The following is a 26,171-nucleotide window of genomic DNA, read 5'->3' on the forward strand; positions in this document are numbered from 1 at the left end:
GTGATAATTATGGGCCTGTGTGTGATGTGGACCCCTTTTGGAGGAAGGGCTTCATCCTTTGTTGGGATTTTGTCCCCTTGCTTTTTTTATGGCAAGATGTGAGATAGGTAGGTAGGTAGGTAGGTAGATGATAGATAGATAGATAGATAGATAGATAGATAGATAGATAGATAGATAGATAGATAAAAGTGTTCTAGCTCATCAGATTTGACCATGTGCAGCTCCATTGCAGGTAGCAAAACCTACCAGCACAACCATAATTTTAAGGGGTATTGATTCTAAAAGGTGAAGTGAAAACATGTGCATGTCTGGGACAGTCCAGTGTAGAAGTCCCACATTCCCTGTGGCCACTAAACTAAGCCCAGGCCCTCTCTGGGGGAAATACTTCAAGACCTCAGTGAGTCAGGCTCATGGGGCTGAGACTCAGGACTCCCATGTGAGAGCGGTGACACTGGGCCTACAGAGAACCACGTGGGTGAGGGCCCCTGTGGCCCCTCGCCAGCCGCAGCAGCGTCACCTGGGAATGTGCTAGAAATTCAGACTCTCAGGTCACCCACTTTGGGGTCAGAGACTCTGGACACAGGGTCCAGCAGCCAGTGTACAAAGCCCTCCCGGTGGTTCCGGTGTACTCTCCGGTTTAAGACCTGCTGGCCTAGAGTTTGAGGAAGGTGGCCCAACAGGGACAGGTGTGAGGACTTAAAGAACACACCCATTCTAAGCTCCCTTCTCTGATTCCACATCTCTCTCCTCTCTCTCCCCTTAGTTGCCGAGTGAAACCTGTCCAGCCATTCTTTCCAGCATTTTCTCATTTCTGTCTGTAAGATTTATCTCTGTTACTATGCTTTAGTAACAAATTAATTCTAGCAAATGCCCGGGATTTGAACTTTGAAGTGTGACCAGATGGAATTGCTGCTCATCTTTCAAATAACACTCACCTGAGTGTGTCCTTGTTAAAAAAAGAAAAATGAATCTTTTTAATGATATGTATAGACAGGAGCCCCAGTGTTCTATTCCAGTTTGATCTCTTGGGCACTGTGTGATTGCGAAGTTGCCTAACTTCTCTTGTTTCTTTAATCTATATGTTGCCATTTAAATCATAGCCAACAATCAAACTTCTCTTTGTCATATTTTAGCTGTTTACGAATCAGGTATAATAGCCCTGTCTTCCCTGCTTCTTGGAGGATGGGCCATATGGGCTTACTTTTCTTTTACCGCCTTGCCTTGCCAAGTTATTTAGTATCTGTGGGTGACAAGGGGTTATTAAAAAGGGGTTAATCACAGAGGGAAGAAAAACGGCCTCGCAGCCACTAATGGAGACACCTGCTCCACTTCTGGTCGGGGTGGTGGAGGTCCTTACAAATATAAATCTATGTTGGACATGCTAAAATCCAGAGGAAAACTGAAAATTAGCTTAAGCTGGAGCTGTCTTCCAGGCCTACCGGCTGCCAAATTCCAGTCCCCCGGAGATTTGTTTGTGAATGTCCCTGCCAGTTCTGTGCAGTGTGCACCAGACAGAAAATCTGGGCACATCCAGGGTCCCATTAGGTGCAGGGCTCGACTTCAGATCCTTCTGTGGAATCTCTGAGAACCCGACTCCAAGTGTTAATTAGGACTAGGTTTTCATTTTGAAAGCAAAAACCATTGTTTTCTTTCCCCTGCTATTTTTCTTTTTCTTTTTTTTTAATGAAACATTAAAAGCACAACCGTGCAAATTGGAAAACCTCATCTAGATGAACAACATTCATGAGAGTTTATGCTCGTCTGAAACTCCGTGGAACCACACTGCGACACCCCGGTGGGCTCCCTCCCCCACAGGCAGCATTTCGCTTCATTTGTCTTCTCAGCCGCCTGGGTGGGCCCCTTTCTCATCCTGTTAATCCTCATTAACGTGGCAGGTCCCATTCTCTCCTCCCACCGCACCCTTCTTCGGATGTACTCCCTGCTTTCCCTTGGTTTTCTGTTGTTTTGATTTTTCACGTCCAGCCCAGGCTTGCAGACAATTTAAATATTAATTGCCTACAAAATTGACATCACAGAAATGCAGCCTTCTTTTCTGCACATCTGCCTGACCTTCCAGATGCTTCCCAGTCATCATGCTGAGATTATAAGAATTGGCAGCGAGCAGATATGATCAGGTTATAACTATAAATAATTCCACCCCTTCCCCCTTTTCACAGGGACTTTGCTCCACTAATATTTCTAACTTGGGTTAGATGATGTCTCCATGCATTCGCTGAGATTCTTCTTAAATTCTACAGAATGAGGATTTGTCTGCCACTTACCACCGCGGTTATTTGTATAACACCTTTATTAAATAATCATATGGACAAGTGCTTTCGAAAAGTTCATATAATTTGAATTGTTTCTAGTTCATCCTACTAAAGTAGATATATTCCTTTGAGTGAAAATGATTTTATTAAATACTTGTTGGTTAGAATGACTGGATGCTAGCAAGGCATTCTGCTGAGTCTATTTTTCAAAGTTGAAAGGTTGGCAAAAGTAGGTTTATAGTTGTGAGTAAACAAACGAGTTTATTTTTGTTTATTACCTGTTAATTATTGTATTATTTTCCATACAAACAACTGTAAACCTACTTTTGCCCACTCCTGTGTATGTGTATGTTGTGTGTCTGTTTTCTGCCTTGCCCAGCAGTGAAGTAATGACAGAGAAAAGGGTAACACTCCCAAACTGATTGCAGTTACTTACACATCGCGGCAAACAGCACGTGTAAGACAGGGTACACATTTCAACCCCTGACGAATGAGTTTAAATCTCAGCTCTGCTGTTATTAGCTATATTTTTGCATAATATTTTAAAACTTGATTTTAATTCTACAAAAGTAAAAAAAGGCAGGTAGCACCTGTAGGTTTATTTGCAACACTAGCGGCACTTGTCCCTCTCCTCTCTCAGCTCTGCACAGTGAGTGAGCTGGGCAGTAACTTCAATGGAAAACGGTGTCCCTGGAAAGACTTTTGATATGAGTGAGACTTGAGCGTACTTACTGGCCATGGTGGTAATCTCGTTGAGAGCATGGACACTCAAGGTAAAGAGGGGATAGAAGAGATTATAGATACTGTTGGCTCTGAGGCAGGTGGGAAGGCAGTAACAACGACTAGAGATAAAGTTCGTAAAGTAGCAAATGGAATTCAGGAGAATTCTAGGACTTCGTGCGCAGTTGTTTCTCATTTCTCTGTACAGACTTTCCCATCTCAGTTGCCAGGACAAAATCCTTGGTGTCATCTTAATTCCTCTTTCTCTTGCCTTCTACATCCAGTTCATCAGGTAATCCCATCAGCTCTGTCTTTAAAAGATATCCACGATACAACCACTTTCACCATCTCAACTGCTGATCACCTAGCTATGATCACCTGCTACCTGGATTACTGCAACAGTGTCCTGGTGGTGTCACGACTACCCCTCCTCAACCCCTCCTACCCCTCTTCATTACTATCATCCTGTGTGCGAAGCCTTCTGAAGCGAGGCCAGCCTGAGGCAGGTGACACGTCCTGCACGCTCCCACCGGTGTTCCCGCCAAGGGAGTGACCAGGACGCGCTCACACAGCTGCAGGAGGAGCAGAGCCCCTGCTATCTCCTTTCCACTCATCCGATTCCTCTCAGGCCTCCAGCTTCCAGCTCACATTTGTGTCTCTTTGGACCCACCCTTCCAAGTGTAGGTACCCCCTGGACATCAGATCTTGGTTAAAGGGGGGCACACAACAGCACATATATTACGTTTGCTGGCAGCACCCCAGCTCCAGCCCTACACTTGGGGTGACCCTTAAGAGAGGGTGCCCACTGTCCACAGAGGATACAAACCCTCCCCCTCATTTGTCCTCTGTTTCACTGAACAGAATAACAGTAAGAGAGAAAATGGGCCTTTGGATGCTTAACCGAACTGAAAAAAATAAATAAAAATAAAGCAAAACTGACAAAAGAAACCTTCAACCCACGCACCTCTTGTAAACAGACTCCTGGCCCCTCGCTCATCTCAGAGGCCCCGCCCAGGAGCCCTGAGCCTTCTGTTCCCCAGGGGTCCTCCAGGGCCCGTCCAGCCTTATGCACTGTGTTCCCTCCTATGTAAGATCAGTAATGAGAACTTGGCAGGAGAAAGACTCCAATGGCTCGGGAGGCGCTTGTGGCTTTTCTCGGGCTTGATTTCCACAGCCCCTCCGAGCCTGCAGCGTACCCCTCAAGACGAAATTGGCCGCAGATCTAACCCACGGTGAGAGGCTGCTGCTGAGGGCAGCGCTTCACTGGGGAAGCTGGAGGCCGGGCAGGCTCCCTGCAGCACGGTGCCTGGCGTCTCCTTCCCCGCACATGCACCCGCGCACGCACGCACCGCGGCGCACCAGGGTCCTCATCGAGAACAGATGTCGCCGCCCCCTGTGCCAGCCACGTGTCATGCGTGGCATTTTCTTCTGCTGAGCTCCTGGCAACCACGCTTTTCTCTTCTTCTCTGCCCCCGTCCCCGGCCTCCATTCCCCTTTTCCTACCCCCTACACCCACCGCATGCACAAATTCCCGCCTGATTCATGCTGGGCCAGCCTCAGATTTTTGTTGTTGTTATTGTTATTGCAAACACGAGATGCTTCCAAAGCTGGGGGAAAAAATAAAAAGAAAAGAAAAAAGAAAAAGAAACCACAGCAACCCCCAAAGAAAACATGTTCTAACCCAGGAATGTACAATACTTCATGGATGGGAAGCATCTTCCCACCTCTCCAAGCTTAGCTACAGTTGATCTCCAAATTCCAACACATGAAAAAACAAATCAATGCAGCTTTTTTTGGGACTGAGCCTCATACCGTTTCTCAAGCTAAAGGCTTGCTGCTCCCCCCAATGGCTAGGGCTTGTAGAAACCTCATAGCCTCCTTTCCCAACCTACACCATGGTTACTGAACTATGTCACTCCTTCAGGCCCATTTATTCATGTCTTCACTTAAAATAATATTTTCTGAGTGCCTACTATGTGTTGAGATTACAAAAATGAGTAAGGTATTCCCAACACAGGGTCTGCAGTAGAGATAAAAGATTGAATTGCTACACAATGAGTAATGATACAAAGATAGGAACAAAGTTATATGGGAGTGCAGAGAATTAAACAAATATCTTGCCTTAATCACATGGAAAAGATCTTGTAGAGGGGTAACCATTTGAAGTGGGTTTTGAAATCTAAAGAGGAGCATATGGAAAGGCAAAGATGTGGAAGGAAAACGGCACGACACAGTCATGAAGTTTTTCTGTAATAACGCTGCCTAACAAATAATCCCTAAATGTTGATATCTTTTAATAACAAGATTTATTTCTCACGTATGCATTTGCAGGTTGGCTAAAGTGGTTCTGCTTTAGGTTGTCAGTTGAGTTCAGGTATGCTCCATGTGCCTGCAAAAGTGTGCCAGTGAATTTCAGTCCTCCGGTCAACTGGAGCATATGCCACACACACTCACAGCCCACTCCTCAAGGCAAACTACGTGTCTAAATCCAAAATTAGTAGGAAGGGGAATTACAGTCTGCTGGTAGTGAAGTCATAGCAAGGAAAGAGAGAGTAAAAGGAGCTGTGGACATATAATAGTATCTGCCAGTTAGCCTTCTTAGTCACACTTTCTATATTCAGATTCATGCGGCCTCACCCCAACTCACTCCAAGTCGTATCCAGTTGTGACATGAGGCTTAAAATCTAGAATACTGTGATTTGCACCAGGTTGCAGTGTAGTGTCTCCTAATCTGGAGCCTGGTGTACTAAAATTCCAAGCTCTCTGCCTTCCTTATACCTGATGGACAACGTGGAGCCGAACAAGACAACTATAGTGAACACCCCTTCTCAAGGCGAGAAACAAGAGGCACATAACAGTCACTGGTCCACGGCAATTCTGAAATCCCACTGAGGAAATCTACTAAAACCCCTACTCTAAGAGGAGGGAGTGCTTCTCATTTAGTAGCTTTTGATCAATCCCTGGGTATAGCTCCTAAGTCCATTGTTCTTCATGGCTTTTGGTTCTGCTCTCTTGGAAGTTCTTTCTTTTCCATTACCCTCTTGGGTCCTCTTATGTCACAAAAAGAGCATTGGAGACTATCTCCCTGTGGGAAGCTATGTAATTTTCTCAGCCTGCTTTCTCTTAGTAGAATACAGGCCATCAAAACTCTTCTTATGTTCTCTAACAGGAAGTCTGTCTTAATCCAAGCTGATGATAACTTTTGGCAATTCAGCTCTCACAAGCTTTATTGGGGTTTATATTTATTTAACTTAAGTCAAATTCATATTCCAAGAGCTGCCCTCACAAGTCTTTTCAAGATGAGCCTCTCTCTATAGATTTAATTATAGGTATTATGAGTTTTATTAGGCTGCTCTGGGACTAAGTCCTTAGTCTTTTTTCTCTGAGTTACTGTTCAGCTGCAAGGCTCTCCTAGGTGCCACTTTAATACAGTTAAAAGTCTTAACAAATAATGTAATGGTCCACCCCTTGATTGGGCCTTTGCCTGAGGTTAAGTCTTAACGTCAGTCTTAGAAAGCCTTTCAAACACAGGATATTACTCAGTGTTGTCTTTTGCTGGTTGGGGATGAGGCATAGCCTTGTGTTTCTGCACTAGGAATCTCTAATGTTCTGTCTTCCCCATCCGTTCTGCTGGCAAAGCAGCAGCCTTTCTGAGCTCACCTCTTATTGCAGTCCTTTATCAAATGAAGGTAGTAACCACCAGCTAACCCTAGTAAATTCTTCCTTAAATCTCTTTACCCAAAGCCAACAGGCTGTTAAATAAATGTTCTGACCTGCAAGTTGCAACAGTTAACATTATAAGTTCCCTCACAACTACGGGAAACATTTAATCAAATGTTTTGGCACTATGTAGAGAGCCATTTCATTTTTACAGCTTCCTAAAACAGTTCCTTTGCTCCCTGATACACCATTCTAGTACCACTGTTTTAGGTGCTCATTATGGCGGCACCCCACTTCTGATATCAGTTTCTGTGTTACTCAAGTGTTGCCACAATACTGTCATATAGCAAACAACCCCATACCACCAGTGGAAAATCACAGAAAATGTCACTAGTTGGCTCAGTGAAACTTATCTGGGGGAACATGGACAAATGTGGAATGATTTTGAGGTTAAAGAGCTAAGAGAGGGGTAGATCACTCAGGCTCTTGTGTGCCAAGCTAATGAGTTTGGACTTTATTCCATAGCCAGTGTTGATTCAATAGAGGCTTATAAATAGACTGAGTTAATCAGGATAGACTATTGTCAAAAATTAACTGAAATCTCAGTGATTTAACATGACAGGGGATGGATTTCTCACTCACAAAAAAGTCTGGTGCAGCTCCCTAGAGCATCCATCCTTCTGGTCCATCTTACTCCAACGTCCTCTCAAAGTGTGGTCTCCATGGTTACCTCCAAAGAGGCAGAGACAAAATGAATAGAAAGGCCAGTAACTCTTGAGTCCCTTGGACCAGAAATAACACATCGCTCCTGCTTGCCTTCCCATTTCCCAAAACATGGTCACATGGCCTCAAGCCACTGCAGTGAGTCAGGGAAACACAGAGGAGCACAGATATATCAGATGAGCATTAAATACCTGTGTCACAGAGAAAAGATGCTAAGTCTTATATTTTAGGAAGAAAATCGTGGTGGCAAATTTGGATCTTGAAAGTCAGCACCTCATCATCTTTCACCTGAACTAAAGTAACAGCCAGTCGCTGAACTGAGGAGTGGAAAGAGGAGAGATAGAAGAGGCTTAGTGCAGAATTATTTCTGCAGTAGAATGGTGACTATTTGGATGCTGGGTGTGATGACAAGACAGGAGTTGAAGATGAAGTTAACTGGATTGGGGGGGGGCGGTGTGTGCTGTGGGCTTCCCTTTCGAAGTAATATCTCAGTTTGCTGTGAGATGAGCTCAGCCAACAATTTATCAACACATAGCGCTTAAACGTCTACTGCGGGGAACAATGAGAAGACCTTGATCCTATCAATGAATTTAGAAATACGTGCTCTTTTCGTTTTTGCTGATGTACTTATTTGTTGTTGTTGTAGTTTTTAACTTTATCTTTATTGTTGAAAGTATTACAGGTATCCCATTTTTTCCCCCATTGACCCCTTCCACCTCGCTCCCACCCCCTCCTCAGGCCTTCACCCCATTATTGATTGTGTCCATGGGTTATACATATAACTTCTTTGGTTAATTTCTTCCCACCCTCCACCCCCCTTCCCTCTTCCCTCTGAAATGTGATCGTCTGTTGCATGCATCAGTGTCTCTGCATCTATTTTGTTTGTCAGATTCTTTTGTTCATTAGCTTCTTCTTAAAGTAGACCCTTCAACATTTCCTGTAGTGCTGGTCTGGTGGTGATGAATTCCTTTAGCTTTTTCTTATCTGTGAAGCTCTTTACCTGACCTTCAGTTCTAAATGATAGCTTTGCTGGGTAGAGCAATCTTGGTTGTAGGTTCTTGTTTTTCATCACTTTTAATATTTCTTGCCACTCCCTTTTGGCCTACAAAGTTTCTGTTGAGAAATCAGCTGACAGTCATATAGATGCTCCCTTATAGGTAACTAACTGCTTTTCTCTTGCTGCTTTTAAGATTCTCTCTTTGTCTTTAACCTTTGGCATTTTAATTATGATGTGTCTTGCTGTAGGCCTCTTTGAGTTCCTCTTGTTTGGGACCCTCTGTGCTTCCTGGACTTGTAAGTCTATTTCTTTTCCCAGGTAAGGGAAGTTTTCTGTCATTATTTTTTCAAATAGGTTTTCAATTTCTTGGTCTCTTTCTTCTTCTGGCACCCCAATAATACAGATGTTGGGCCACTTGAAGTTGTCCCAGAGACTCGTTACTATCTTCATATTTCTGGATTCTTTTTTCTTTTCACTCTTCTGGTTGGGTGTTTTTTGTTTTCTCATGTTCCAAATTGCTGATTTGATTCTCAGTGTCCTCTGCTCTACTGTTGATTCCCTGCAAATTATTCTTCATTTCAGTTCCTGTAGCCTTCTTTTCTGATTGGTACTTTATTATGTCATTGATGATCTCACTAGTTTCCTTAATAGTCTTACTATGATCCTTGAGCATCCTTATAACCAAAATTCTGAACTCTGTATCTAGTAGCTTGCTTGGCTCTATTTCATTTAGTTCTTTTTCTAGAGATTTCTCCCGTTCTTTCCTTTGTGACATGTTTCTTTGCCTCCACATTTTGGCTGCTTCCAGGTGTTTGTTTCTATGTATTAGGTAGAGCTGCTATGTCTCCTGGAATTTGTAGAGTGGCTTTGTGTAGTTGGTGTCCTCTAGGGTCCAGTGGCTCAGGCTCCCCAGTCACCTGAGCTGGGCCTTCTAGGTGCTCCCCTGTGTGGGCTTTGTGCACTATCCTGTTGTAGTTGAGCCTTGGTTGCTGTTGGCATCACTGGGAGGAATTGACTCCCAGGCCAATCGGCTGTGAGGACCAGCTGCAACTACAGCCAGAGAGCTGCTGTGCTGGAGACACCCCTATGGATCAGGATTTACTTCAGTGCAGCTTTGGTGTTCACCAAGTGTGCCCCTTGAGTGTGTCACTCGTGGATGTGGTAGGGTTGTAATCCAGTGTGGTTGAGTCTGACCACAAGGTGCACTGTCTCTGGGGCCTCCCGGGAGGTGCAAAGTCAGCCTCTGCCTGTCCCTTGCCCAGGGCCACCCAGCATGAGCTACTCAGCAAACCGTATTTGCCTGGTACTTGTGCTGGGCTTGGCAGTGTCCAGGAGAGGCCAAGCCATGAACCAATGCAGGCTGCCCCTAGTGCCAGGCCTGGGGCCACTTATCAAGCCCTATGGGGCACGCTGCTGCTTGTTTGAGAGATTTTAGGAAAGTCCTAAGCATGAGGATCGAGAGGCCACTTGCACAGAAAAGCCCCTGGAAATGGCCCGGATGAGCTGCAGGTGGGGAGGGGCGGGGCCTCCGGGAACCACGGGGCGGGGCCAAAGGTGCGGGTCAGGTGCTGGCGATTCAAACATGGCGCCTGCCCGCCGGCTGTGTGCGGGGAGGACTCGCCACAGGAGCCATGGCCTCCGCCAGCCCTTCTGCCTGGGAGGAAGCTGCCCCTCCAGCTCTCACCCCGATTCCAGGCAGGTTAGTTCCTCCCGAGTGTCCCGGGTCCTTTCAAGCCGCTGCCCGGCGCTGGGCTCAGAGGGAGCGTCCGAGTGAGTCCACGCCGGGCCCCTTGAGAGGAGAGCCTGGGGCTCCTATAGTGACAGTCCCCGCTGGTTTCAGCCCGAAGCTGTGGGGACGTCTCCTCCCGGCCCTGGAGCCCTGGGCTGGGGCCTGCTGTGGGGCTGGGCCCCCTCCCTCCGGGAAACCCCCAGCGCCGAGGTATCCATCGGGGGTTAACCCGCGGCACCGGGTGTGGGCCCGCGGCTGCCTCTCCACTATTGAGCCCCCATGTGCCCGCGTCTCCGCCCCTCCCACCGGTCCCAGTGCTTCTTCGGTCCCCTCATTGTAGGGCTTCTGTTCAGCCAGGTTTCAGGGGTTCTGGGTGGTGGCTCTGTGTTTAGCTGTAGCTTTGATGTGGTTGTGGGAGGCGGCGGGGACCGCGGTCACCTACGCCGCCGTCTTGTTTCTCGCTGGTGTACCTATTTTGAATGTCCAGTTAGAGCAGCTTCTAGAGGTCAGGAGGCATATTTAATCCTGTGTTTATGCCCCACCATGATCTAGTTTAATATTAAACATTTTATAAATAGTCAATTAATATTCATATTTGGCTAAGTGATGCTCATTTTATTCTTTTCTTTTGGCTGCTCCTGGCATATTATTTGGAAAATTTCTTATGCATTGAATAGGAAATATTGGGGTTCAGAAATAGTTACTATTTTATTTTTTTTAATTAGAGAAACCAAGTAATAAATTGAATATGCATTATCCAGATGTGAAAGATCCCAAACAAATAGAGGAGAAGCCCCCTCCTCAATGTGCTCTCCCTTGTGTGCTGGTTTGGAAATTTAAAATGCTTAAGTTTAATTTTCACCTCTATTGCTCATTCCCCAAGTGTCCGTAGGCCATGGCCCTTGGTCTCATTTTCCCCATCAGTGGAATATGGATAATCACATTAACCTGCCTCACCAGGCGATGTGAGCACTAATTAAAAATAAGATTAGATTCAGCTGAAGTCTTTCTAATGGGAGAAATATTAAACGTGCTGGTGCGTGTCTGCAGTGCTGTGAGGTTTTCTGGGAATGGTCTAGCCTCAGAACCACTTATGACCCTGACGACACTGCAGCTGAGTGGAGAGGGCCTGCAGCCTGCCCAGCTTGTTGGCCGTGCTCACCTGTCCTGGTTTCATGCCTGTGTGCTCATCCAGAATTGCCTATAGCTGAACAGCAGAAACCAGTGATCTTTCTACTTCTTTGGGCCCCCTGCTTCCTGCCTGTCCTACTCTTACCTCCTTTCACATTCCTCTTTTCAGACAGGATCTCTGGGAATTCTTTGGGTTGGCACATCAGTAAAAATAACTAAATTAATAAGTTCACTGAATAAGTCATGTGTGTGAGTCTGCTTGGGCTGCTATGACCAAATACTGTAGACTGAGTGGCTTAAACAACACACATTTATTTATCACAGTTCTAGAGGCTGGGAAGTCCCAGATCAAGGTATGGGTAGGTTCAGTTTCCAGGTGAGGGCTCTCTTCCTGGTGTGCAGATGGCTACTTTCTTGCTGTGTTTTCACATGACAGAGAGAGAAAGGAAGCTTGGGTGCCTTTTTTAGAAAGACATCCCATTATGAGGGCCCTACCCTCATGATATCATCTGGTTACTTCCCAAGGGCTCCACCTCCAAATATCAACTTACTGGGAGCTGGGGCTTCAACATACGCATTTGGGGGCAATACCATTCAGTCTGTGACAACAGGTGTTTTGCTTATGCTTGCTTCACTGGGGCAGGAAACATCCTGCTACACAGAACTGGGTTTCTTGGTTTTGTTTAATGAGTGGATACCTCCACTATCTAATTTTGGAGGTGTTGTGTATGCCCCTATTTCTCCCCCAAATACTTGTCTGTCTCATGTGGCTCACAAAGTCCCTAACTTTCCACAACTAAAGTCATTCTTTTGCCTTGATAGTTATCTTTTATTTAGTTGCAGATACATATTTGTCATTGATCCCTCAGTATGTCAGCTGCTTTCCAGAAGGGCAGGAGAGTATGCAGATACTGTGGTAGGGATGGATACATTGGTTAGGGGTGTTGTGAGAGGGAGCAGAGTCCAGCATGGGGGTGGGGATGATGGGAAGAAAAGAAAAGGAGAGCAGGGGACTAAAGACAGACTTTGACACAGCGTTGCTGCTGTACCTCAACTGTCAGCGACAGAACATGGGAGAGGGGATTGGTATTTCAGATAACTTTGCCCAGCTATTGTGCCTGCTGAAGGCCATGCTATATACAGTCATTCTGTCCCCATAGTTTGTGAATGGTGACATCCCTGGGATTTCTGGTCATAGTTATGAGAGAAGAAGAATGACTGGGTTATTGTCCAGTAGCCACTTCTGGGAGGACTACTGTCCATCTTCACTGACAGGGAGCCTTCAATACCCAGAGTATTCAGGCTCAGTGCACTCAGGAAACAAACAAAAGAATTACTCCTGGTCTCACAGTATACTTAATAACTTTACTGAGTGTTTATTCTGTGCCAGGTGCTTATTATGAGGAATTATCCCATTATTACCATTCCTGCTTTACTGATGAAGAAACTGAGGGGCTGAGTTTATGTCCAAATGTGGGGCTAGTACATGAATCCAGGCAGCCCGAGTCCAGAGTCCCTGTGCTTAAACTGGCAGGAAGATTAAAAACAAATAAACAACACATAAACTAGGAGGGCAGGGCTTTTAGAAAACCCACCAGAGAGAGGATCACGGGATGCTGGCCACCTGTTAGGACACCTCCCTGGGCTTTGTGTGTGCGTTAAAGCCAGAGAAAGAGGCGTGCCAGGGAACCTCGCTTCGCCAGGACCAGAGACCGAGGAAATGAGACCAGAGAACATGTTGTGAAACAGATGCAGCCACTCAGTGGATGAGTGAGTAAGATACACAGACAAGCATCCCGTAGATAAAGGGAATGTAAACGAGACACTTGCACAGAGAATGGGTTCCATATGGGTGCAAGTGAGGCTGGATGGATCGGCCAATTAACGGAGAACAGAACAGCCAGGCTGACAACCCAGGATGGCGTGACAGGTTGAAGACGAGAACCACAGTAATGAGCACCACAACTGGAGCTGCTCATAGACGCAGGCACTGAACATCAGGCCGGGGCTAAAAGAAACAAGACTGTTGGCAAGAGAATATTCTAGAATAAACATGACACCTCCCTGCTGCCATTCCTCAATTCAGCTGGACCTGGATGTGACTGGGGGTGATAAAATAGTCATGTCTAAGTTGTGGGGAAAGCCTGGCAGAGATCAGGCAGGAGAGAAAATGTGTGGACCTTCGAGCCTGTGTTTATATGGAAAAAAGTGAATGTGTACAGCATCTCGCTGTGAGGTAGGACAGCGTCTGTTGATGGCTCGGGCTCTTTCCCGTGACCCAGTCCTTAGGTTTGGTAAGGATTCTTTCTATTTTTTTAATGAAAAAATTTTTGGAGAGAAGCTTCCCATGGTTCAAAGAGTCAGACTGTCATAGACGATCTTTCATCTCTGTCGGTCTTCTACCCAAATATGACCATGTGCCAAGTCCAGACAGTTTTCCTTCGCAATCTCCCTCCTGTCTGTTTTTTTTCTTTTCCATGTCACAGCCAGCCTATTCTGGTCTTCTCAGTTCACATCGGCTTGACGTCAACTTCTACCTGCTCTAGATCTCTCCGTTTCTCTCTTAAACACGCCCCACAGTTCTCAGATCCAAACTTTGAAGCTCAACTTTTATTGTGTTCTGCTCAAAACCAAAAATCAACAACCTTCCATGGCTCCCCATTGTCGCTAGGATAAGACCTGGATTCCTCCAGATGGAGATTATGACCTAGTCCCAAATTTGGGCCATTAATACTCAAGGCAGAAAACCACAGGTATATCTTTTCTTTTGCCATCTAAAACCTTGGTTCGTTTGTGCCCTCCTGCTGGGATTTTTCTCCCCACTTCTCTCCCTCATGCCACATCCGCCACACAGCCTTTCTAAAATGTCCCACCCCTTTCCTGTTCTGAGCCCCCGTAGCTCTTAGCAGTGACATAAATTTCATTGGGAATGAGTCCTTGTTGGCCTGTGGTTTCTTCTCTGTTGTCTCAGATACCATTCAGGTTCTGCCATAGTCAGTGTTGGTGCCACCAGAGCTTCTTTAAGACAAAGATTTTGTCCTGTGTAGAACCTACTGTGCTGCCTTGTGCATGGGGCACGCTAACTTCTGGTCCATCGGAGATCCCTGGGTTCCGGCACCCAGCCCCACACCAGGCTCAGATGATAAGTTTTAAAGTTAAGTATCCTAGATGGTACATGGCCGTCTGTGACACTGGCTTTTCCTCAGACGGAAAGTGGCTACATCATGCTCACAGTATTAGGGAGAGACTGGACCAGGTGTGCAGCACTGGGAAGCGGAGAGGGACGTGTCACTATCACAGGATAGTGCTAGAGGCGTATAACCATCTGTGTCAGGTGCTTATAGCACAGGCCTGGGCATTGGATGGTGGCTCTGCATCTTTTCTTCAGACAGATTCCGTAACAGCTCTAGGCCTTGTTTTTTCTCATCTATAAAATGGGCGTGATAACAATACTTACCTCCCTAGGTTATTGTGAGTTATATCCCATGAACACTTAGGAAAACTTAAAGCAGTGTGGATATAGATCTATCCCAACGTGAAACATCATTGTAAAGAGCCAGGTGTGGTATCAGAACAGTGGACGGCTTTGTGAGCCCCTTTCATATCCAAAAACAGCTCTCCCCACCCTAGGAGTCGCTGCTTTCTCCCGGAAATTTCTCTGTGTGTGCTTGATTGCTGAGGAAGAAAACGAGAGGTCGGAGTGGCAGAGGGGAGATGGAGGAAGGGAGGGAGGGGGGAAGGAATGAGAAAGAATGGGGCAGAAAAGAAAAAAAATAAGCCGCTCAGCAAACAGCAGGAAGGCCAAGAAAAATATTTAATCCAAACAATGAATATTGTCGTTTCCTCCCACAGTCTGCATTCCCAGTCATCTTCCACTGGCAGGCCTGGGAGCCAAGAAATGCCGAGCTGCTTGGCATGAGTGTGCGTGTGGCGGGGGTGCGGGATGGCGGTGAGCACGTGTGGCGGGAGCTGCTCAGGCCTGACTCAACCTCCCATGAACTTTAGTCCGGCCAAGGAACCAACCAGGAGACAGGGGCAGAGGGAAGTAGAGGCTGGAAGTCAGAGCAGGTCTCCAGCAGCCCGCCCTGGGCCCTCTACCTGGATCCACATGCTTCTCCATCCCTTTGTCCCAGAGGCAGGTTTTCTACCTCTGACTCCTGGTTCCTCATACACTCGTCTCCTTCCCCTTCCGGAGCTCCATGAGCCCTTGAATGGCACGTGCAGCTTGATGGACCCGTCGAGTGGGGCGGGGGCTTGGCAGAGGGCCAGGAGAGGAGGACCTGGGTGAGTGACCACCTACAGAGGTGCTGGCGGCCAGGCTACGGGTCCCACCTGCTTGGCAAGGTGCCTGTGGAGGCCTAAAATTCCACTCTCAGTTTTATTATTCCAAATCTTTACATTGGGTTTTTGAAGTGTCTACTGTTAGCGAACCTGTACCTGGAAGATCAAGCTAGGCAACCTGCAGGTGATGTTTTAGAGATAGTGATATGAGAACAGATTCCTGGGGAGGCCAGGGAGCAAGAGAGAGGAAAGGTGCCTTACCTTGTGGGGAAAGCAAGAGGCGCGGAAGGCAAGAAATCTCCTGCCTCCTTAGCTTATAAAGCTGACTGGGGAGCCACGAGTCTCACTCGCCAAGTGCTCCTTAAGCGCCTACTGTTGTTAAGTGATGTGCTGCTACGGGGTCTTATTGCTGAGGGCAGGAAACGGGACTAGTGAGGGAACAAATCAGAAGTGACCCTGCCCCCATGGCCCCTGCAGAGTTCAAGCCTCCTGTGCTCAAAGTTTCTATCTCTGACCTTGAAACGCAGTAGGCTGGCTCCAATTAGCTGGCGAGGAGGCAGAAAATTCCGGGAACAAACAGCCGTTAATCCATTGCTGCTTTAAAGAAGCCAAATGCCATGCGGCAAGACTGCTGGGAGAGCTCGCAGGCCACCTGTACCAGTCTCGCCATGAAAACAACAAAAACAAAACGGGGCGGGTTAGCAGCCCGCCAGCCTCGCAGTGGAGACGTATGAGGTCCGATGGTGGGTGGTTATTAGTTGCTGGGAGCCCGTCACAAACATCAGCACTCTGGGAGCCCAGCCGTCAGGCCACCTGGGGGACTGCTGCTGAGGTCACCAGACAGCCCTGAGAAGCTTTGCTGTGTGGTTCCAGGAAGAGGGAGTTCGACGGCAAAGGGATGGAAATTACAGACTTTAAAATGTCTGGACTCTCCCACCACACGGGATCAGCTGCTCTAGAGAACAGGGGAAGCCTGGACGACTGGAGTGAGACCGGAAAAGGGGGAGGAAAGGGGTTCTGGGGGTTTTGTTTATTTAGCACCCAGGGTTGGGGTTTGATGCTGCAGGACCAGGCAGCGACCTTGAGAGTGATTGTGGAGATCTGCCAAAGGAATAAAGCGTCAGGGAGTGGGGCACTGGGCACTGTCACAGTCTTGTGCAGTTTTGGTAAAGGGGCGCAGGGATAAGAGCAAGGGCACAGAGTGTTGTGCCCTAGGTGACACCTCTGGGTCACATGAAGGCCAGGACACACTGATCAATAACAGTGGCTCGAGGCAGTGGCATTTCTCAATGGGACAGCTCACAGATTTGGATGAGGGCTGTGCAGTTTTGTTTTTAAGCCCCCTAAGGTAGAGTGACAGGACCCATGGAGGGATGTTCTCTGCTCTTGGCTCTCGGAAGCAGGGCTCTAACTCTGAGCTGACCTTTTTTTGGCACGGATAAATGCAGCCTCCACGTGAGCGAGCATGCCCTGCCCCCTCTTCACCCTTCGGGGATCCGACTCCCCCGCCACCCTTTGGGGTAGGTGAGAAGCTCCAGGGCCACATTGGGTCAAGCGGAGAGGCCGCGTGGGGAAGCAGGTGGCGTGTGTTTGTGAGTCAGGTGGAAAGTCTGCTCTGCTGGGTCTTTATTTGTAGCCAAATGAAAGGGGCTGCTGGGAGGTTGTTTTTGGCCCGAGAGTGAGTCACAGAGAGTCTTCTCACCTTCCTGTTTTCCCGAGGCGCACGTCAGGGCAGAGGTGTCGGTGATGGCCTGGGGTTTCTCAGAGGCTAAGACACCCACGTCTCCACGATGGTTTTGAGGAGAGCCGTAGTTGCCAGAAGCCAGGCAGGCCTTTCCGACTCTTTTTATAAGTCCCAGGCCCATTTCCCTTGTCACCCAACTCTCCTCCATGACTCAGATGGGCCCCTTTGTGGTGAAATGAATGGGGCAGGAGGCTCACAGGGATGGGAGCAACCACGGCTTCAACGCTAAAGTCCTGGTGGAGGGATCCTGGCATTTTTCTGACCAGTCTCTCTGCGGAGGGAACTCCAACACCAGCAGCCCACAAGTGCAAAAGCAGAGGTCATGTTCCTGGCACCTTCATAAAACTAGGATTCATTGAACATTTACTGCAGGCAGGTCCTGTGGGATGAGTGTTTAACCTCCATTTGCTCATTTATCTCTTGCAACAACCCTGCACAGTGGGTGTTATGCTCATTCACAAATGAGGGAGCTGCTGCTTAAAGAAGCCAGGGACTTGTTCAGGGTCTAGCAGGCGGGGAGGCAGAGCGGAAACCCGGGCATAGGTTTATCTAACACTATATCCCATGCCCTTAGTCACCCTACTGAGCAGCCCTCATCATTTTCCCGGGCAGGAGCTATTAAGCTCCAGGCACCTTGAAGCAGATGAAAATATTGCGGGTGAAAGAAGTCATTTGACCTTATTTTGTTTGCTCTTATTTTCCTGATCTCAGTTCATCCCAGTTGTTTCTCTTGGAAGAGATTCATTTTTGCCCTGTTTGCTAATGTCTGTTCTGAGACTGTGCTTTGGGTCTGGTGGCAGATAAGATAAGCTGATTGTCACCAGGCTTCTCTTCCAGACCCTCTAAAGGTACACAGTTGCTTTTCTTTCCTGAGGGTCTGGCGGCTCAGACAGGCAGAGGTCTGAAGCCCTGCACAGAGGCTGTATGACCTCACGCGGACCAGTGAAGCACAGTAGACCACAGGGCTGGACCCCATGTCTCGATCCCCCTCTCAGGCCACCAAGCAAGGCTGCTGCCCTCTGCCCATGAGACAGGATATGCCTCTTCATTGCCTTTCTTCCAGACATATCCCGCTTATCCATTGTTTGTAGACTAGACCCTTGACCTTCAAGGAGAACTTCTAGATGATATATTCTGCTATGTCTTCCCGCTCAGAAATGAACATATCCCAGTACTGCACCTGGTAGGATAAACATGTATAAAATCTATCTCCACTCCAGTGTTTGGCTGTAGTGTCTAGGTTTATGCTAAGAAAACGGAAAGGACCACGCGCCCTCCCAGCTGGACCGTGCCTGTCCTGTGCTCCTTACGAAGCAGCAGGCCTTGTAAGCGCTCTAGAGTAGAGGAGTCATGAGAGGGGGACCTGCGCGTGAAGTATGCTGAGGTCAGGTAGCGAGCCACCACCACGTTTGTTTATTTGATGACAACCTACTGTGCGCTGGCACTGAATTAGTCTCTGGGACTAAGAAGATAACTAGACTCTGGGCCCTTGATTGTTCATTGAGTTCTGGAATGTAGATACAAATAAAATGTACCATAGAAACACAGGCAGGGAGAGCTCGCTGGGTCTCGGAAGCCGGAGATTTTCCAGAGGAGGTTGTAAGAAACACTTTCTGCTCAATCCATCTCAGGGTATCTGTTTTAATTTTACATTTTCCAAGAAGACTGTCGCAAACCCACAAATGTGAGCTCATTGGCACCTCCCACCCCGAGGGGTGAACACGGGAGGAGTAGCAGGGCCTGGTTTCCTCTCTCCTCGGGTGACTGCAGCGAGCAGAAACACTCTGGCTGTTGCTGTCTGGGGCCAGAAGCAAATGTTTCCTCGCTGCAGGCATCTGCTGGCGGGAGGGGAGCATGGCGCCGCTTCCTCCAGGGAAATCAGCCTTTAGCAAATACGGGCCAGCCGAGCCCCAGGACCAGAAGTGGCGCCAGTGCCAGGGAGCTTGCTGGGGATAAACCTGGACCCGCAACTGAGAAAAATGGAAGTAAAGTTGTGCGGCTCCGGGGGAGTTGAGATTATAAATATATGACCCTTTCTTGCTTTCTATGTTGGGTGTCTGGGTTGACTTCATTATTAATGCCTCTGCACCTAAGCCCTTTTACAGAGCTGCCAAAGGAATTTACCTTACCCTACATTCCCAGTGAATTAAAAGACTAATGAAATCATCAAATCGCGGGAGCCTGGTCTGCTAGAAAGAGCATCAGATCAAGAATCAAGAGATCTGGGCTCTGTTCCAAGGGCTGCCATGAACTGGCCTTGCAAGCAAGACATGTCACCTTCTTAAGGCTCCATTTCATCGTTAGTAAAATAAGAATTTTGTACTAAATGGTCTTCAAGGCTCCATTCAGTCTTAGAATTTCATGTATCTATGGCCCTTAAAAAAACAAAAAATGTGAGTAGCATTCTGGTCATCAGGGGCCCCTGAGGGGCCTCAGAGGCTCCCCAAGTTTTTGCTCTGAGATTCTAAGAGAACCTTGCCGTGGAGCCCAGGCAGTGTGGACACGGTAGGCAGATCCACATCGTGAAAGGAGACTGAGACCGTTCAGCAGAGGGTCAGAGGAAAAGAGAACATTAGCACGCACACAGAAAGTCAGTGTACTTGCACACAGCTTTTATCTGTGACGGGCTCCATTGGGTGCTGCGCCTTAGCTACCCTGGACAAAGTGCTTCTTGTGGACCTGGTGCAGCCCAGGAAATATGAAGAAATGGGTGTGGCGCCGATTTGTTGTTCACATAATTGGAGGATTTGGGTGGGAGATGGGTTAGGCCTTGGGCAAAAACTTGATTCCACCTTCTCCTGGCCCACAGCGCTCCTCAAGGTGCTTAATCAGGATTCTGCCCACTCCTTCCCTAAGGGGATACCATCACTTCTGGCTGAGATCCCAGCCTGTCGGTTAGAAGATATGAAGTCTAAACTAACCTTTCTAAAGCATCACTGTGGTCATGAGTCCTGCTGCGAGCTGTAGGAGAAAAGTGTTCTTAATCTAATTCAAGTCATAGAGGTATTATCAGCCAATCAGTCAAATCGATGGACTCTTCCTGAGGGTGGGCGCTGGGCCAGGCAGTCTGGGACCACCCACCTCTACATGTTCTCCCTCTTCTTCCCCTGACAGTTTCTCAGGCTCCTCTTCCTCTCTCATCCAGTCCTGAGTGTCCTGCGCGTCCTGCACAAGAGCTAGATGTAGAGTTAGCCCCTGAAAGCTCGTGCCTGTACTCTCCCCTCAGATCTGGACTAGGGTCTTCTTTCCTGCCTGCATCTCTGCTAGCACTCATCAGTGAGTGAGTGATGAGTGCTTACCATGGGCTCTCTGCAGGGCCGAGCCGTGTTTCATTTCTCCATTTATGTATCCTTTTAACAGTGCCCGGCACCTGCAGGTGTAGGGTAAAGAATGGTGGCTGATTGCATGAGTGACCACATCCATGGAGAGCAGACAGGGCCACCATCTCTATGGCTAACTCCCCAGAAAAGCCTAACATAAGAAATTGTCTTTACTTTTGAGAAGTTTCCAAGGCACTGTAGGTGGGAAGACTGACAGTCCTTCCTCTGTGTTCCTTCACTTACAAGCACCGTTTATTTGGCCACCCCACCTGCCTGGAGGCTGACAAGAAATGCCTTCCAGTAACAATGATAGTAGGGCCCACCAAGCTCATACATCATGAGAAGAGCCACCCAGACTCTCAGATTCAGCTCCTCACTTTAAGTATAATTCTAAGAAGCTGGCATCAGGCTCGTGTGTGTGTGTGTGTGTGTGTGTGTGTGTGTGTGTGTGGTGTTGTGTAGTGTAGTGTAGTGTTCCTGTTGATGACTTTGTATCCTATAAGTTATTAAAAGGGAAATAGACATTTTATAAAGGTTTTTTTCTTTTGTCAAAAATGGTTAAAATGAAAAAGAGGCTTCTACAGGAATGAGGTTCAGGTATTTGAAAAACACCCTTCATTTCCTGATGTGACGGGATAAATGAGGTGTATGTGTGGGTGCTGGGCCCCGGATGGTCACACTGCAGAGAAACCAAGCCTCCTACCCTCCGCTGGGAAAGCTCCTTTCGGGAAGGAGTGACATCCCCAGCCTGACACCTTTCAGTTACTGAGATTCAGATCTTCTCCGAGTCTCCATACAGTCTCCAGAGGCTTAAGAAACTCGGGATCAGTTAGTCATGTTTCCCTTCCTATTTTTTCCATTGTCAGCTTCCCAGGACCGTGTTGCCATGGGAGCCTCTGTTTGTTTCGGGTGGAGAAGTTGTTTTTGGCAGGTTGGGGGAGGAGCAGTTAATTCTAATAGGTATACAGTAAATTAAATTCTCGGGTCTTTCTAACCTTTTCTCTGCATTTCTGCAGAGAAGGTCACCTAAACCACTTCCCTCTTCTCAAGGTGTCTCTCCTAATGTCCTTGAGGTGAGGATCCATGCTTTGGGGAGCACTTTGGAAAGAAAGATCCCCAGCACCCTTTACTAATCCATCCAAATGTTTTCAGTTGCCCATGTGGGGCAAGTATTTCAGGTGGTCTTTTTTTATAGACAACTGCATGAAAAAGAAAGGAGGGACAGATGACATTGTGCCAATGAGTCAGTCGGGGTTGGAGGGAAAGGAACAGATGTCATGTTATATGAGGAAATAAACTCCATACTCTTGGAAAAGAAAAACTTGGGGGGATCTTAGTAGAGGTATCTGGTCTTCCAGGGAGGATCTGTGGGTATTGATAGGTGGTAAGGACGTAGGTAGTTGTGTTTTGAGTCCCAGTGCTTGTCTGCAGTGGTGGCCCCAAATCCTGATTGTGTAGCTCTTCCAAGTTCTCCAGAGCCAAGTCACTGGCTCCAGTGTCAAAGGCTCATCTTGGAATCTTTGCCTTTTATCCCAGCGAGGCCCGTGTTGAAAATAGAATTCATTTTCACTTCCTACTCCCCACTGACATTGTGGTGCAGCTGTGGGACAGCTGTTGAGTTCCACCCCACAAGTAGCAGCTTTTTAGTGATTGGCAAACGGGTACACATCTGGAGTGATGCTCAAGTGACCTCGGGACCCCATAGAGTAAATCAAAACACTGAAGTAATCTCTTGGATGAGCTCGTTCTGATGTAACTCAATTGCTGAAAATTATTTAATGGCCTTTTTATTTTTTCGAGTTTAGTGATCTGTCTCATCAAAGCACAGCAAAATAGGGAACAGTCCTTCTCTTTGACATTTAAGGAGGGTGGGGGAGAGAAAGTGATTTGAACATGTAAACTGGAAGGTGGCCTCAGAACTCAGGAGTCTATTGACCGTCTTGTGGCCCAAAGAATCCGACCACGAGATGTTTCCTGAGGCTTTGCATCTGGGCATCACTCAGGACGGGGAGAGCTAATGTGATTGAGTGGGTGGGCTGGCTGCCGTGTCCTCCAGGATGCTGTGGCCCACCGTTTCCCTCCAGGAGTGGTTTTAGAGAAACAATGCCTTGGGCTGCCGAGCTACTTTTTAACCGCTTGTTGCTATTCTTATCACACGTTCCCTTTTGGGGTGAGACACTCCATTAACTCTGGTTTGGCCTGAGCCCCTTTCCCATTTTGGTTCCTGTGAACTTGCAGCAGTGAGAGGAGTGGATGGAAACGGTTTAGCTTTCTCTGCTCTAACCCTGGGTCTAGCCGCTGTGCACAGGTGGTTGTCCAGCTGGGACTCTCTCTGCTCCAGTATTGGTGTCCCAATCCTAGGACCACTGCACCCTGGATGACATCATTTGAGTCTTCATAGCACCACAGGACTACTAGGGTCCCTAAGTACAAATACCAAGAGAAGGGGCAGGAGTTACGATCTCTGAGAAGCACCAAAATATCAAGACACACAGCTTTTAATCCCAAGCCCTGCTTGGCTCTAGCCCTGTGACCTGAGGCAATTTTTGTCATCTCTATGCACCTCCATTTCCTCACTGATAACATAGGACTTTTAAAGTCAGCCCTGCCTGATGCTCAAGTTTTTTCCTGATGATCGGGAGTTAAAATGTGTGAAGCTGCCCTGGCTGGTGTGGCTCAGTTGGTTGTAGTGTCATCCTGTGCATCGAAGGGTCATGAATTTGATTCTAGGTTGGGGCACATGCCCAGGTTGTGGTTTCCATCCCTGATTGGGGTGCGTGCAGGAGGCAATCGGCGGATATCTCTCTCACATCTATGTTTCTCTTCTCCCTCTCTCTCTCTCTCCAAAAATCAATGAAAGCATGTCCCCTAGTGAGGATTAAAAAAATAAATAAGTGAATAAATAGATAATAAAATGTGTGAAGCTGTTTTGTAACCTATATTATATAGGGGCCTATTATTACAAGAATATGAAACAGTTCATCAGGGATTCAGGTGAACATCCTGGACCCCTGTGTAGTCCAGGAGCAGGTGCTATGGGGGAAATTTAACCATTCCTCAGGCCCGCTGGTCTTGAGACTTCAACTTCTTGAGAATATGAGGTCCATGGTGCCATTCCCCTTGGGTGCTCTCCCATAATATCTCTTGAGTTCTGCAGATTATGTTGGGTGGGGGTGAGTGGGAGAGGGGACGGAGCTGGACTTGGACACTGAACTCCCACCTCTTGCAGCCTTTCCAAGCAGACGGTTGGTGCGATACTATCAACAACCGGGCCTACTGCCATTACGATGGGGGCGACTGCTGCTCTTCCACACTCTCCTCCAAGAAGGTGAGTGAGAGCTCCAGGGGTGTAGGGGGGAGGGCGGCAGCCCCAGAAGTAAAGTGAGGTGCTTTGGCTAGCTCTCCTTGGTGTATCATAGTTGGTTTTTATTCAACAGTCAAGAGAGGGAATCGCAATGAACAGATATTGGGGTTTCTAAAGTGACAGGATTCAGGTAGTGACTCTTAGGATAGATTCTTCAAAAATATTACTTCTCTAATTGTCAGTCCAGTGACTCCTTCAGAAAAGCTGTGGCTTTTGCTACTGACTCACCTGCTTACCTTCCTGGAAACATCTCCGTAGTCAGGGAATAATGGCCTCTGCCTCTCAGGGAGGCAGGAAGTAATATCCAGTTATTAATCTTCAAAATTAAATTAATAATTCTATAAAGTGTATTATAAGTATATTGCACACATATGTTGAGTGGCCACCACAGGCTACCTGGAGCCCTCCCTGGATTGTATCCTGAACAGTGGTCTTTTTCTCAATGCCTTTTAATCCTATTGCTCTGGGTTCTATTAAGTTAGCAAGTATGCTTGAGCTACGCCTGTAAAATTCAATGGGCTGAGATTTTGCAATAATGTGGATCAAAAACAACAAGCCCTCCAAAGATATTTGATTCTAGTTGGCAACTTGATGAATCAGAAATATGCAAGAGATGGTATTTCTGCCCAGTGTACTTGAACTGGTAAAAGATGTCTATTTTTATCTCCTTTGATTGTCATGCCCAGAGGGTAGAATCTCTGCCACTTTTACATCATGTGTCCTAAATGCCCCAATCTCTCCGAAGCTCATTATGGACATCCCAGAAGTGTGCTTATCTGTTGATAGCAGTGCAAACGGCGCAGACTTTTTTTGACCCTCTCTGGCATGAAGGAGGGATAATTACACAGCAGGAAGGCAGTCTAGCCGTAGACAGTGGGTAGAGAGATGCACTGTTTCACCAAGTCAGAGGATAGCCTCGGCTCCGGAAAGGCAAAGCCTCAAGCTGATGCCGAGGGCCAAGCGGATCCTATTGCTCCAGGCACATCAGGGCGTGGGAGTCCTGGAGCTGGGAAATAGAGCCTTGGTTTTCCAGGTGCTATGTCATGACCTTGAGTTAAGTCACCCGACCTCTCTTGGCCTCTGTGAAAATAAAACACAGACATTCATCTTACCTACTTTACAGGGATTTTGCGACACTAATGTAACAAAAACATTAACAGCAGCAGTTCTTAGACATGAGTGGTAATTTTAGGAGGAGTAACAGGAGTTATAGGTTCCGGGAAATGTGTGTTTTATACCCATCACCGATCACACAAACGTCCTCTGGGGGTGGTGGCTGCCGTCCTCCCCACGTCATCTTTCCCTTGGTCCCCTAGGTCATCCTATTCGCTGCCAGCTGTGACCTGGATGAATGCACTTGCCGAGACCCCAAGGCAGAAGAGAACCAGTAGCTGCCGATGGAAGAGCCCCTCCTTCCACCGCCCTGGAGGCAGGAAGAGAGGGAGGTCCCCTGGAAAGGGAGCAAAAGGTGAATGGTGACGGAAGTTCCTGGAACGAAGGAAGAGCATGAAGGAGCTTATGAGGAGCACAGAAGGACATTTATAGGAGCCTAGGAGCCGCCTGTCACATCTGGTAGCTCAAGAATCACAGGCAGAGGTTTCCTCAAGGACTCAGATGGTTAAAGGTAAAAGGAGAAATAGGACAGGTGTGCAAGGACCCTCCTCCCTCATTTATAGTCTATCCAGTTCCATCCTCAACTCCTGCCTACTCCCCACTGGGCACCCTGCCCACTCCTCAGCCCCCCCCCCCACTTGTACACCGGTTCCAAACTCTCTCTCCACACCCAGTTTGAGTGAATTGCCACCTTTTAGGACTCGTCTGCTCTGAACTGGCTCTCTCCCTGTCGTTTGTGTAGTCTCCCATAGTACTGATGAGGTTAGGTATTCTTTATAAGTATTTAAACATAATTATATAAATATATTATATATATTATATTTTTTGCTGTCTACTAAGCTAAAAACTATCCATTGTTCCACACATGCTGCTGTGAATTCACACCCAAAATAAACACCGAGGGTTTGAAGACAGAAAGGCACGTCCTTCCGTGGTCTTTGTACTGCTGGGGGTGGGGGGGCCGAGAGGAGTATGGCGGAGAGAGAGACAGAGTCGACGGGGCTCGCGGCGCTAACGTGTCAGCTGATCATCTTTTTATGAGCTGGGAGCTGGGCCCACTTTGAGGAGATGGGGGGTTGGAATGATGACAGGCGCAGAGCGTTGGGTGGGAGTGCCCGT

At 47.5% G+C, this 26,171-nt stretch overlaps 1 protein-coding gene across 1 annotated transcript in view; it reads left to right on the forward strand.

The window, feature by feature from the left end:
• Positions 1-25,340, forward strand: part of PAPPA2 (pappalysin 2) — a 173,502-nt gene extending 148,162 nt beyond the window's left edge. The window contains exons 21-22 of the mRNA XM_087828227.1: positions 23,805-23,903; positions 25,256-25,340. Coding sequence (XP_087684353.1) covers positions 23,805-23,903; positions 25,256-25,330 — 174 coding nt within the window. The 3' untranslated portion in view covers positions 25,331-25,340. The remainder of the gene's footprint in view (positions 1-23,804; positions 23,904-25,255) is intronic.
• The last annotated feature ends 831 nt before the right edge of the window (positions 25,341-26,171 follow it).

This window comes from Miniopterus natalensis, chromosome 19, assembly GCF_054644295.1.
Source record: "Miniopterus natalensis isolate mMinNat1 chromosome 19, mMinNat1.hap1, whole genome shotgun sequence".
In the NCBI taxonomy this organism is placed as follows: domain Eukaryota; kingdom Metazoa; phylum Chordata; class Mammalia; order Chiroptera; family Miniopteridae; genus Miniopterus; species Miniopterus natalensis.